This window comes from Aphelocoma coerulescens, chromosome 7 (assembly GCF_041296385.1).
Source record: "Aphelocoma coerulescens isolate FSJ_1873_10779 chromosome 7, UR_Acoe_1.0, whole genome shotgun sequence".
In the NCBI taxonomy this organism is placed as follows: Eukaryota; Metazoa; Chordata; class Aves; order Passeriformes; family Corvidae; genus Aphelocoma; species Aphelocoma coerulescens.
This window is the reverse complement of record NC_091021.1, coordinates 14,433,865-14,448,776: the sequence shown is the minus strand read 5'-3', so window position 1 is coordinate 14,448,776 and position 14,912 is coordinate 14,433,865. Positions and strand designations below refer to the sequence as shown.

Below are 14,912 nucleotides of genomic sequence, written 5' to 3'. Positions count from 1 at the left end.
GCTCGAGAAGAGACCAAAATGCAAGACTGCCTAATTTTCTACATCATAAAGACAAAGATATAACCATGAATATCAGCTGGAGATGCAAAAAAAAACCAACAAAAAGCCAAAACCAAGCCTTTTCATACCATAAAAAGAAAATGATTGACAAACAAACAACAGTATAATCAATGACTGTCGTAGGCTAGGCTTGAACACTCAGGCCTACAGCAATAATGCAAAGGTTTGCATTTTAACTTTCCAAAGAGCAAAGGGCACATTTCTATCTGTTTTGCTTCACTCAATACGACATCTCCAATAAAAGCATACTGAAAACAAACTTTTTATGCAAAAAGAAAGTTGACCTAAACCGTCACTCATTCATTTCTCACCATTTCAAATACAGATTTAAAGCAAAATGTGACCTCAATGAGTTGATCATAAGATTGACAAGCCTGAACCATTCACTTTACATCAGATGAACTTTTGTTGTAGATGTGTAGAACCATGCTTACAGCACAGCGCATTCCGATTAGTTTTAATTATTGATTAGAATAAACTCAGCTTGTTCCAGTTTTCTCTCATGAAAGAGAACATGCATACTAGTATAAGTGACATTTTAACAGGTCAGATTTCTGTTTCAGAGAGTATTTCTACAAGAGAGCTTCTAAGTTTAAGTTCTCAAAATTCACTGGAACATTTTACACATTTTCTCTCACAAGTCACCAGCACTTGCAAAGTTCACTGAACTGGCTGTTCTTACTGAAGTTTCCTCTCTGATTAATCAATGTCAAAGCACCAAAATCCCAAATGAATATCTGCTAATGTTGTATTGCAGCCCAGTTATTTTTCTGTGTTGTGTATTGCTTCAAAGAGTTCCTCCTGTCATACATTAAACAAGAATATTAAGTAGCAGCAAATTACTGATATAGTACAGCTCCAGACACACACCCATAAATTGCTCCATGCATTTCAGGTATTAACTCTACTATAACAGGAACAGAGCTTTGTCAGTTGTGCTTTCTTTTTGCACAGCTGTGCACTCCTCACATTTAAATTAAAAGCAATATGTGACATTTACTTCAAATAAAAATATTAACTATAAAAACATTAAAATGTATGATTGGCTTAAGAGGAGGAAGAGATGGGGAAAGCTCTTAAAGATACCAAAACACATTCTTTACAAGAAGTTTCCCTACAGACAGAACCAAAAACAGAGAAAGAAGTAGCCACAACATGTGCAGTTCCTGTAAAAGCAAGTTTTCAATCAAGCCCATTGCACTAGAGATGTTTAGTTACAAGTGTCAGCATGGGAATGAGGTGGTACAGCATGGGAATGAGGTGGGAATGAGGTGTAAGTTTGAAGAGAAAAACCCAAACGAAACAAAAATCTCGAATTAGTCACACCCTACCTCAGTGATTGGTTGCCCTTGTGATGTCAAGTCCAGTTCCTGAGGTCTCGTCACCTTATCGATATCCAAGGAGTCCATGCTGGAAGCTGCAGAGGTCACGCTGGAACGGGAGGAGTTACTGATAGAGCGCAACTCAGCATCGCTCACCGTGCCAGCAGATGCTGTCCTCCTGTGCTGGGCACTAACCACTGGCTTGCTGTCTTCTGCAGTAGACTGCTGGGCTGCCTCATCCATGCTCAAAGAGGCCTTTTCTAACTGTGCAGTGATGTCATCCAGAGACACGTTGGCATGTGACGGTTTAGTCACCTTAGCAGAGGAGGAGGATAATCCTTTCACGCTGCCGTGCTTAGTAGCAGGTCGACTAGCAGGTGGTTTCGGAGTTCTGGATTCTGCGGCAAGGCGTTTCACTGCAGCATTGTTTGCTGAATGAGAGCCGATGCTGCTGAGCTCCTGCTCTATGGAACAGAGATCAGCCATGAGGGCATCCAGATCCACAGTCTCCCCCTGATTCAGGGCTTCTGCAACAAATGAGCAGTCAGTACGTGCGGAGTTACTTCATTTGCAACCCTTCACTTTGTATTATCAAATCTAATGGTTAAGAGAGCAAAGGAAGCAGTATTTTCTTTTCCCATCTGTATTGCAAAATCTCTGTACACTGCTAAACAGAAATTCATTTGCACTACTACTCTTGACCAGTGCAACTTTCACACTATTTAGGTTAAACACATTCGTCAGCAAAAGAAGTCTATGAATGTTCAGATTACATCTGAAAAGTTTAAACTGCTTTCCTGTGAACATAAATGTAAAAATACATTTGCATAATCTCATGCCTCACTTTTTGAAAAAGTGCAGATGTTTTGCTAAGCATTTTCTGCTAAAGTAATGCAACTGTTTTAAAAAAACAAAACCAAAACAAAAATACTATATACATATTCAAGCCTTTAAATTACGGTTTCCTTCTGTTTATCCTGAAAGCATTCTGTAGCTATATTCCTGCATCCTGCTCTGTAAAACAAGATGCTCTTTCTTCCTGGGTAACAGATACACACTAATTCATTCTTTCATGAGACCAGATCCCAGACCAAGCTTTTTTATACAAATACTACACTAGAGTTCTCAGATACTAGGTGTTGTAGAAGATACTGCTTCAGGAGACTCAAATACTCAAAAGAAAGGACACCAGAAAGCAATGCCTTCAGCAAATATGTTCTCACCTCAGCTGTAAGTGTATTCGAATATTCTTGTATTTTAAAATATTTTAATTCATAGTTGGAATAGGATTTTTTCTTAAACTAGTATTTTTCTTAAACTATATGTCGTAAGTAATTCAACAAACCATTCAAGTTGTACATGGAGAAGCGATATGAGAAGTTGGCAAGATTGGTTTCCTGGCGGAGAGGCGACCTCTTCACTGGTGCCACAGGCTTGTCTGCATCCAAACTCTGAAAACGATCAAAAAAAGAGCAAAATAAAATTTGACAAGGAATTGGACAAGCAAATCTTTAAGATGAATGAGAATTAATTTTCTATAAGAGAAATTTTTCAAAAGTTACTAGTATATATAAAACCACCCCTCTTTTTCAGGCTTTAAATGGAAAACATACATCATCATACCCCAGAGATTTAACTTCAGGTATGAAGTGAAGAAGATGTGTTAAACACATTCTGCTTTTTTCAGAATCAAAAGGAGAAAAGCGTCTTCCAAAAGCTTTTTTGAGTGGTTTTACACACTAGGTCATTTTGAAACAGACAGCTGACTTACCTGTAACTATTTCTCTGCAGCAAACTGCACAAGTATCTGAACACATTCAAACTGGGATAATAGTCTAAGATATCCACCATTAGCTTATGAGCATAATCACAGCATAAGCAGATAAAAACATTCAATGAAAAATCCTATTTTATTAACAGGGATTTAAATTCGCTAAATTCAGAATTTTTTTCAATAGTCTTGCCTGTGAATAACACTAAGTTATGAAAACCAATCCCAGACAGTTTATGTAGCACATGTTTTTTTTAGAAAGACTAGCATAGGTTAAAAAATGGAACTCTTTCTAACCAATACACTGAATTGTTATGTTATGATGGCTAATGTGGGTATAATACTACAATAAATACCAGGATTTTTGTAAGCAGCAAGCAGTAGGGCACTGTGATCCAGCTGCTGACCCAAGGGGTATATGACAGGGGCAGAAGCTGCTGCCCCTGAAGTGGAACGTGTTACATGGGGAATCCAGTTCTTGCTGTCACCGAAGCTCAACAGGCCTGCAGAACATCTGAAATTAGGCAGTGCTTGTACTGATAGAGAGTTCCTGAAGATACACTTGCCTGAAGGAAAAGCGTCTCCTAGTTCCAACAGAATAAAGTTTCTCACCTAAACTTTTTATGTTAATTTTCTACATCTTTACTCAAGCCTTCATTAAAAAAAATCAAACGCACTATTTTCCCCCCTAATATTTATTCTTCCTGAGCTCCCTTCTCTCCTCAGATTGGCTTGGACTTAAAAAAAACTTAAAAAAAAAAACTTAAAAAAAAAAAAAAAATCAGCAAGTCAATCATCACATATGAGAAGACAGTGATGAAGCCTTGTCTTCCATCAGACGGAAAAACCCCTCACCTCTAGTAGCTCTGATGAAGATTATGCATTGTTCCAGACAGAATAGCTGGGGGGTAAAAAACATCTATAATCCTAGAGACATTGGTGAAACTGGAGACTGAAGAGGCAAGTTAGGCCCTGTTACTTCAGACTGAACCCACTGACTGCTACAAAAGATTTCCTGTGAAGCAAATACATTCTGGTTAAAAGCACCTCAGTTGTGTTTTACTGGCTTTATTAAAGTTATTGCAAATCATTGGACACACATGTGATATGCTCTCACTATTCTCTGAGCACATTCTCCGTTAACACATTAGATTGCTAAACCAGCAGTTTGAGAATTGCTAAAAACTGCAACAGCACCAAAAGCTTAATTCTAAATAATCATGAGAAGCAAGGTAAAATTTTTTTCATTTAACCTGCACCATACAGCAGGATAACTTAAGCAGGATAAATGCTAAGACACCCTACATCATCACCAAACATTGCTCACACATGCTGCAGATTTTGTGACTTCATTTTATAATGCTTTTGTTAGACCAAGAGCTAAAGAGGGAAAGTGAACTCAAATGATTCCCATGGACATTTTAACAATTTCAGATCTTTTAAAAAGCTCTTACATCTATCTGAGTCTTACTTCAAATCTCCTCAAAATAAACATTTAGGAAATCTAAAAAGAAGTTAAAGATCTCAGGGACAAAAACCTTTCCTCCTAGTGCTCCTGAAGTCCAGCTGACAAATAGCAAAAAATGCTGAAACTACAGGAGAATGCACTTCGGATCTCATTTAACTCTAATCACCTCCCTTTATTGGGACTTCATTGGAACAGCCCCATCAAGACTTGATGATTGTCCAAATAAATGAACTGAGACACAACCAACTCCACTAACTTGTTTATACAGAACAATATGAGGTCATTCAACATTTTGGGGGAAATGTCATTTCTCAGTAGTTGCGAAAGATAGAAGGGAAACTGTCAGGCCATGTTGCAGACTGTCTTGAACAGCAATACGAAGGAAGAAACAAATAATGTGGGAACTACCATTAAGTACCTGTTAGCAGGTTTTAAGAAATTTGCATGGATCAACAACAAACTGAGACATCATCCTGAAGCCTTCAGGTCAGTAGTGTAGCTATAAGCCCCAAGTATACTTATATTTCTAGGCTGCTCATACCTTGAAAAAAATGGGGCAGAGAACAAAGGGTCTAAGACCATTGAATTGTTATGTTATGATGGCTAATACAGTGGCTATAATAAATACCAGGATTTTTGTAAGTAACAGGCAGTAGGGCACTGTGATCCAGCTGCTGACCCAAGGCTGAGGAGCTGCTGCCCCTGGAGTGGAATGTGTTACATGGGGAATCTTGCTGACACCGAAGCTCAACAGATCTACAGAACATCTGAAATTAAGCAACGCTTAATGGGTCTAAGACCCATTGTGCTCCTCTGTGAATATCCTCACTCATGGCGATTTACAAAGCCTGTGCCTTCAAAATGGTTCACACCATTAAAAACCCTTCAAAGTAAGTTAAAAACCAGCAAGAATTAGTATATACATATTCATGTCACACTCTTCCATTCATCCCAGAAGGCAGGATTCTTTATTGCCCTGTGTGTATGAGCTCAGAGAAAAAGAAAAAATTCCCCTATAGTGCTATATACATTTAGAACTTGCTGGCAGAGACAGGAACAAGAGATGAGCCTGAATTTGAAATCCTGTTACGTGATTAGCTCAATTTTCCTTCAGTCTTCAGGTAAGATGAAGATGATAAGAACTGCCTCTTCTCTAGCTTAATGAAACTTCAGTTATCATACTTTTGTTTAATTCTATAAGACAAACTGAGAAATTTAAATATGTTATTCAGGAAGGCCAGTTCACACAGCTGAAAAACCCCCTGCAGGCAGTCACAGAGGAATGGCCTATCACCCCAGGAGTGCAGCATAGCGTGCAAAATGCAGTATCTCCTTGTGAAGCAAAGGAAAAGCACTAGAAAGAAGGAAGGACCAAAAGATGTCCTATCAGCTGCTTCTCTGATGCAGGAAGAGTACAACGGTGAGTCCTTTAGGGTGTATCAGGGTATCTTATTATGTCATCAGTGGCAACAATCATAATTTTTTCTTATTGCTGTTTAGGTGCAACAAATAAATGCTGTCACAGCTGGACAGAGTCAAACCACATGTTTTGAGACACAGCCTATCTCTTGTCAGCTAAAATCTGTTCCTCTACATACATAAGGACAAAATACCAGTTCTGTAACTCTTGGAAGGAACTACACCCTTTGGGATGGGTCAAACTAGCAGGTCGTGCAAAATGAATTTAACAACCTCAAGATGGGGAAAACAAGCCAATATATAAGCCTTTAAAGACTTCTGAACTGGTCACAGGCTACGGTCTGCCTTGCTGCAAGTGGCAGTGCTAAGCAGTTAGCATCCAACTGAAAAGAAACATAATACTAACAAAAAATTATTCCATGAGATGACTGAAACCCCCCTCACCTGTGTGAGTTTGTCCAGTTCACCCAGCCATGCCCCAAACATCTTGTCAAGATCCTGATCTTCCTTATCACTATCTTCTTCTGCACCATGGTCAAGCTCTTCATCTGACAATTGCTCCATCTGAAAAAAAAAAAAAACTTTCTTATCAGTGTCTAAGAAAACTGGTGTCAGATACTATGCTTCTGAAAGCGTTCCTAAATCAAAGCAAATGTTCATCCACAGACCTCATAAATACTCATGCTTAATAGGAAAGACGTAGTATGGAAGTTGCAGTGGATAATTGCAAAGCCATTTTCGCAGCTCACTTTTGTCAGAAAGATGCAGAAAAAGATTAAGAACAGAGTTCACAGTATTCAATATACCATCAGAAATTCATGCTAATCTTGCATGTGCCTTCATTGCCAGCTATTGTTGGCAAATTCTATTGACATTACATTAGAAAAATCCAACTCTTGTCCAAGGAATTCAGCTGACCACAGTTAAGCAACACCATTCAACCACAGGAAGTGCAATCTCACTGCACTGCTAGATCACTCTACAAATCTGTAAACAGAAATGCTTAAATGGGCCACAGAAAATGTCAGCAATACATCCCCTGAGACAGTTCAAATCTTGGACACTGACCAGATCCCTTCAGTGATACTGCACAGTTTTTATTCAACAAAGGAACTCCTCTCTAGAAGCAAAGAGTCACCGTAACATCTCTCAGCTCCCCCTTCATTCAACAAATTTGTGACCAAGATAAAGACAATGGTCTCCAAAGTTTATCTCTTATTATCTCAAAGAAAAATAACCTTTTGCTTAAATCTCTTTTCCAAACATGTCCTCCAGCCCTTTTTATGGAGCTAAGACATACACGCCTTTTTATGTACACCCATACTGGTAAAGACAGGATCTGGTTCCGAAAGAGAATTTACATGCTTGGGGGGGGCAACAATCTAGGTAATAATTTGGAAGCAATCAGGCAGTACAGAAGGGTAAATTTCAAAAATGTGTTGCAGAATGTCCAGAGACACATGAGAACAGATCCCCAGCAAGATCTACACAAAAAAATCAATGATGAGTTGTACAGCTTGATTTAGTCAAGTCAGGGGCTACACAGTTACTTGCTACACATAGCTTTCTGAAAGTGCCAGTTTACAGTTCATTTTTAAATCTACAAACTAAGTCCTACTCTTCAGGAAAAGACAAATCTTGGTCCGTAAGACATCAATGCCTGACATCACACAGTCAAACTGATAAGAGATTTTAAGTTAAATGATTAAGGTGATCTCAGAGAAAAAACTGCTCAATCCACTCTTTATTTTATATGACAATTTTCATGCAAAAAAACCCCTCCAAGATTTAAAAACAGTCTTTCCTTATATCTCTATATTGCTTTTATTTAATTTTACCTTGATAAAACAGGTCAGAGGAGACTTCGGAGGTGATCTGTAATTCTGAGGTCAGCAGAAGCCAATGCGTCCCATGGATGTAAGATACTGCCACCCAGTTGCTCTAGGCAAAGCTGCTTCAGTTTACTGCCTGAGCTTCTACTTTTGTGGGAGAGCACAATGCATGTGCCTGCCTTAAAAGAGGTGATAATATTAAAGCTAACTTGTCATGGCACACTGCTCCGCACAAACACTGAAAAGATTAAATTCACCATCTGAATCTCCTTTCTTCCAACACTTGCTTTGAGTCCTGCACTCTAAGGAATGAAGGGAAGCGCTTCCTAAAATCTGAGGGTGATGATGACATTAAAAAAAACCACCCAATATGCTTACATAATATTGCTGCATCCTTCCACCAAGACTGCACCAGTTTTTACATTCTGTAAGTCAGGCATGCCTTCCTCTGCAAGATTCCTCTCCATGATGCCTCCTGCAAGTCCTCCCACGTACAAAACTGGAGACAGCATGGTAGCAGCAACTCATACTCTGCCTGAACTTCTGCAAAGCAAACTTAAGCTGTATTCCACTTTTATCCCCCTTCAAAGCTTTGCCTTAGTACTTCTTAGGCTTTTACACAGACCAGAAATATTGCAAAATCAAGACAAAACACATTATACTTAAGGTGACATGGTCAAATTGCTGTAAAAGTGCTCACAATTGACAACATAGCATTTCTCAATGTCTAGATACATTTGAAGAAAATAATTTTTATTTGAAGGCTAAAGGAAGCTATTAAGTGGGTGCCTCACAAAATATGACTATGAACTGGCAAATCAAATAAATTTAAACTGTGATATAAACCACTCAGAGCTCAGTATTTACAGATACTTTACACTGCTAGTCTTTCCCTCTTTGAGCTGTTTTTAACACTCACTCTCATTATATGGGCCTGTTTTGCAGTGCATTCATTATATGGCACTGTTCATAACTCACTCTTTCATTAAGAGCAAAGCTTGCTCTTTTTACTAATATTTCTGAGGATCTAAGCCATGGAAAGCATTCTCAATTTCCCATAAACTGTTACTTTAGCTATTTTAACTTGGCATCAGAGACACTGCTTTGGTTCCAGTTACTCTGAAGACAGAATTAGCAACCTAAAGAAAACTTTTACAAGTGAAGTACTGTTGTGTCAGCATGTCTGGCACTAAACCCTGTAGTATTTGCCAGCTCCTTGTAGTCCCCACCCAAGCTTCCTAACGTCAGCTGCATTTCCTATGAGCCTGTCAACATTTACTTGCAAAAGGCACACAGAGGTTAGTGTCTCACTTCAGAAACAGCTAATATTAAGTTGCGAGTTCTGTAAGAGGAAATCTGTCTTAGTACAAGTTCCACAACTGGGAGATATCCCAAAGGACATTTAATGAAAGAATTAATTCAATAAATTAAGGCAAAGACACAAATGCTCAGAAAGCAGTGTGTGAACTTTTTGGCATAAGAACTCAAAATATTAACCACTTCAAACAAGAGTGCACATTCCAATTAAAAACTTCAAATTTTCCTTTTAACAACCATTTTCTTTCTCACTGTTGTTGATCACAGCAACCATGCACTGTACTTTAGCACATTATGACCTAAGTGGGAGTTATCACACCTTTCTAAGGATAAAACACCTTTATTTATAACAAGAAAGAAAACCAGCATAAGGGGTGAGGGGCTGTGTGTGTTTTGTTTAGTTGGGTTGGGGTTTTTTATTAAAGGAGTCATTTAGAACTGAATTAGATGTAAAAAATGGAAGAAGGATAATCATTCTGATGTGATGCCATAAAGTAAGCAACTTACATTACTAAAACATTTGCAGGGGAGCAGATTTTAAACAGCTTTTATTTCTGCCTAGCTCATACCACATGACGTGCCAAAGTAACTTCAGCATTCAAGTTATTTTTTTCAACACTTCACCTTCTATTCTGTTCAAGTGTATGTCGGAGCAGAACATAAAGAAAATGAGCAGCGTCATTCTGGGATACCTCGATAAAATACGGTATCAATACAGTACATGGGAGTGAGGCTTCCTGCACTAAAGTGTGGTCCATGTATCATTTAATTATCCACTATGGACTGTGACAGCCTATTCTATCCGTCTGAAATGCTGTTTAAACAGGCAGACTTGTAATTACTCCAAGTTAACTATCTAGTTTCCAAAACAGTTCATTAGATTTCACCTTTAAATGCACGAAGCACAGTATTCTAATATTAGTTTATGAAAAATTATGAAGGCTTTCGTTAGAAGTTACCAGTTGTATCATTTAATCATAACCTACTATTTTAAATTACACTGTAAAGCAAAAATCTCACCAATACGTTAGGGGAAAAAAGAGGAATATTTACTCTTTCAAGATGATTTTTATATTCTTAGTACGCCAAGACAAGCATGAGATATTAAAACACACAAGGAAAAATGGAAAGCCCAAGAACAATGCTTCAAATACACCATTTCAACATTTTCAAGAAAAGACACCACCACAGCATTCTGAAACTAAGAAAGAGTTGTCATTTGAAAGCAACACCTTTGGGACAGAGTTAAATTACAATCAGAGTGTAAATTAAGCATCTTGCACTGAGACCCTATCCTGCACACTTGCATGTTGAAACAGTAGTTCCTACCTTAAATCAACCAAGTTGATTGTGACAAATGAAATTTTTATTATATTAACAATATCTCCTTTTAAAGAAAACAGTCTGCACTGAAAAAAGCAGTTGTAAAATAATTATTTGCAGGTTTTATACGACAATTCACCGATGATGCAAAGATTATAAGAGAAAGAAAAACAGAATTCTGAGTCGAACTGGAAACACCAATGTGCAAAAAGGGTCAGCGACAAGAATGTGTTTATTCACTATAATTTCAGAAGCACTGTAATAAGAATTTTGAACTAGAGACGCTTCTTAAGTATGTTCAGAACCAACTGACAGCATAAAACCCCAAAATGAAAACATACCATCTTTCAGGCAACTGATGTTTTCATCCCCAACCTTTCTTATTATTTAAATACAAGCTTGTACAAGGTCCTGCTTGTTCCTGAAATAACAATTTTCCTTCTAAAAACAACTATTGAATTTGTAACAAAGCTATTTTAGGGATGCAGTAGACAAGACACAAGTGTTTAAAACACCATCTCAAGAAATAACTAGTTTTCTGCATTTTAAAATCTAGCCTCAGGAATTACATAGCATACCCTGGTTTGGGAAGCATACTCTCTCTAGACCTCATCTGGACATCCAAGTTCCTCCATTTGCAATCATTCCTGTGTTATTACACCAACATCCATTTCTGTTAAAAAGTTGTATATGGTAGAACACTACAGTAATATACCGTATGAGCACGTAAGTGCAGAGCGCATGCATAAATACCAGAGTAAGATTCTAGCAGGTTTTCATCTCTAATACTCATTCATCCGACTGCTTAAAGAAATAAGGCCACTTGAACAGAAAAAAAACCACTAAATTGCCTTCACAAAACTGACAGCCAAAGCTCACATACCTGTTCCATGCTTTTACACATTTTCATAATTAAAACTGCGGTAAATAATGACAGGTACTTTGAGCAGATATTATTTGTATCACATTAATGCTCTGTCCATGTGACAGGGACTAATCAGATGTGGCACATTTTTCAGTCAGAGATTCTTCTGCTGTAACTGACACTAACATTTCTCCTTTGAATTTAATACTACAGCACACTAAGCCAGTGACAGTGCAGCTCACTTGCTTTAGTATTTCTGTGTTTCTTCTCAATAAGCATAAAGTATTCTGGAAATAATTACTCCTGAAAAAGGTATTTGGAGGGGGATTAGAAAGCTATAGGAAGCTCTTTGTGCATTATCCAATATTCTATAACCCAGTTTATGTTAAAGGCAATCTAGATGAAAACCTGAACAAAAGAGCATTTGTTTTCTTCAAGCTTCAAATAGCATAGGTAATACCTGAATACATCCCAAGGCTTCTGCAGCACAGACATTCCAATGCCTCTCAAATTCAAAAACTGAGATACAAATCTGTCAGCCAAAAAATTCAAATTCAGAACGTTTCAAATGAAAAAATCTTATGTCAAGTGAAAGCCTGTTTCAATATGCTATTTTTAGCCAACTTTGAGTTTTTCTTTTCCTTTTTTTTTTTTTTTTTTCTTAAACCATGCTTCAGGCCATAGTTTTCCAGACTTGGCAGTAACAAAACAAGGTGAAAACACATTGAATGTCTGATAAAAGATAAATCTTCAGACTCTTCATTAAAAGCATTGAAACCTTTTATAACCAATACTCTGAAATACTGTGGGTGACCTTTTGAAATCCTGGACATCAATGTAAGTTCCACAAAAAACCAGTCAAACACCAATAGATTGCAGATATAATTAGGGTGGATAAAGCATTCATTATTACTGTGACAACCTTGGATTTAAGTCTATTATCTATTTCTTTTCTTCCCTTACTCCCTAGCTGGTGAAGGGTGTTTTCTTTATATCAACACATTATCTGCCACAATTCAATTGATCTGTCCTGTCCAACTCAACTACATTCCAACTATTAAGGAAGAAAGGGACTCAGCATTGCTCTGGAAAATTGTTTTTGTTTAATCCCACACTTATTTTTTAAAACAAATGAATTAGTAGCAGTTTGGAAACAGCGTTGGCAAAAAAAAAGAAACAAATGTTTACACACATGGGTTCTTTAGGCTGTTCTTCAAAATTAAAATAGGTCATTGTACTTTAGCAATAACTATTATTCTTCAAACAGAGGAAGTCCAGAGCAGAATATGCAATGTACAACACTTATTCAGAGCAACTGGGAAAAGAAAGACAATTCCAGAATACACTGAAAGAGTTTAAAAGCAAAGTACAATTTGAACATATTTCTTTTTTAAGTCTTTTACTTTATATCAGGCAGTTAGTCTAGACTGCAGAACTCTAGCAAGTATGAAAACCAGGCATCCTCACTTTATGGTCTTATTTTCAGGTTTAACTGGGAGATGCAAAACTGGACAACCCACAATATTCCCTCCTTTGCCCACTGATCTGTGCAACATACAAGAATATATCTTTGAAACCACAGAAAAGAAATCTGCTGTCTGAAAATGCGTGTTTTGAACTGTACACAGGCTACAGTTTTAATAAAAGACCAACGAAGGCTGCTGAAAGTAACAGCTATTCAAACATACACAGCGTGATTTCTAATGCTCCCCTTAAAATTAAGCACATGCCTGTACAAGAACCTGCCTTTGCCTCTAGCTGTTTGTATTTCAAGCCCAGTCAAACAACAACCTTTTCACTAAGCTCATAAAAATATTTTTCTTTACATTATTTATAAGTTCTTAATATAAATATTTATTGCACACAAGTGAACACATAACTTACATTTTAACAACTGCTAATGAAACAATTGTTTGAAAAAGTAACTGGAAGAAGAAGAAAAAAGAAACTTAATCAGATACCAGATCGTAACATCAAAGCAAATTGTCTCACTGCTTCTGGAATCCCCTAAAACACATCAATGCTGTATACAGCAAATACAGGTCTTCTAAAACTTGGTGGTGTTCATGAGAGCACTGCTATCCTTTTCAGATTCTAACAGATTGTTCAACAACCACCCCCAGAGATTCTAACCAGGAAAGTCAAACATATCACAGTTGCTCCCTGCTCTTCCACAGATTTAACACCAGATCTTTAGAATGAAGCAGACACAGATATGACAACTCAGTATTCTTCACAGACAATACAAATATGAAAGAATCAAGCTCTTTTTTGGCTAGCAGCATGAAGAAACAGAAAAACTTATTTCTCCATATTCACATCCTTTGCAGCTCCCTTTGTATTTAAGCAGAATTTGTACACTCCCCCTCTAACTTTAGTTGACCTAGCACCCACAATTTCCTGAAATAAACACATTGAAGATACCAGAATGTTTACTTCTTGATTTCTAACAGTGGGAAATCATTCTTGCCACAGCAAAACCACCTGCAAAATACCCACCGATCCACTCCTTCTTTATCTGAAAGCTTTGAGAGGTAAAATGAAAAGTGCATCAAGCAGAATACCCTGTATTCCACAGGGCTGCTTTCTGGTTTTAAGCTTTGTATTATTATTACTTTGTATTGACTCTACCTTTCCGTAATTGCAACCTGAAATCCTACATTAGTCTCCCAAGTGTGCCTCCTTATATATTGAAATACATTTATAAGATCTTGTTTCCTGTACGATAAGGGAAGCACCACAATTACAGAAATGTCACTACAAGAATCTAACTGCATTTGAAATTTGCACTGTTGGGAAGGCACACAGTAAAACCTTTATTCTCTCCAATACATTTCAGTGCCTGACTCACATCTAGCCAAACAGATGCTGCCTTGAAAAGAAGGGGCTTTATCAATCATTGTATCCCATTTCCTGAACCAAGATTCCAGCCAGAGTACCCAAGTGGACATTAAATTAATTCCCATAAAAAGAGCATCCTAGATTACATCATGTCTAATTGAACAGTCTTTATGAAGACAACCTGAAGCTAGCTATAAAAAATGTTTAGATCATAAGAACAAAACTTGCCTTAGCTAAAGTATTTTTCAAGTAGAGGATAAAATACAGGTGCTCTGTAAAATAACACTCATTAGTTGCAGGAGCCAACATCTTAGATTTACCAGCTGAGACTACAGAATTTTCAGTGGATAGCCTGTCCTCAGTAGGCAGATACATACTTAGAAGCTACATTAGCTCCAATTTTCCAGAATCTTCATCATGTGGTTATTGTAACGCAAATACTGCTGCAGCATCTCTTTGCATTCAGTTTTACCTTTGGAATGATGCCCAAAAAAAAAAATAAACAAGAAGACTAAGAATAGGTATTAATTTTGTTGTAATACTTGGCCTTATGAACAGATGTCAGGGAATACCCAAATATTCCTGCAGCTGTGGCCCAATAATAACAATCACCAAGCAAACAGTAGCACTTTCAGGATCACCCTGCATTTGAAAAGAAGCATTAGCCAACCAATCACTCAAAAATTCACATCCT

The 14,912-nt window shown here is 37.4% G+C and overlaps 1 protein-coding gene across 3 annotated transcripts in view; it reads right to left on the bottom strand.

The window, feature by feature from the left end:
- The window catches only part of RAPH1 (Ras association (RalGDS/AF-6) and pleckstrin homology domains 1), a 92,188-nt gene that overhangs the window by 51,773 nt on the left and 25,503 nt on the right, over positions 1-14,912 (bottom strand). For 2 of the 3 annotated variants that reach the window (XM_069022271.1, XM_069022273.1), the window contains exons 2-4: positions 6,485-6,604; positions 2,728-2,833; positions 1,392-1,909 (exon numbers count right to left, since the gene is read on the bottom strand). In XM_069022271.1, coding sequence (XP_068878372.1) covers positions 1,392-1,909; positions 2,728-2,833; positions 6,485-6,604 — 744 coding nt within the window. Of the gene's footprint in view, positions 1-1,391; positions 1,910-2,727; positions 2,834-6,484; positions 6,605-7,878; positions 7,903-14,912 lie in introns of those variants that run through there. The other variant, XM_069022272.1, reaches the window with a different exon arrangement.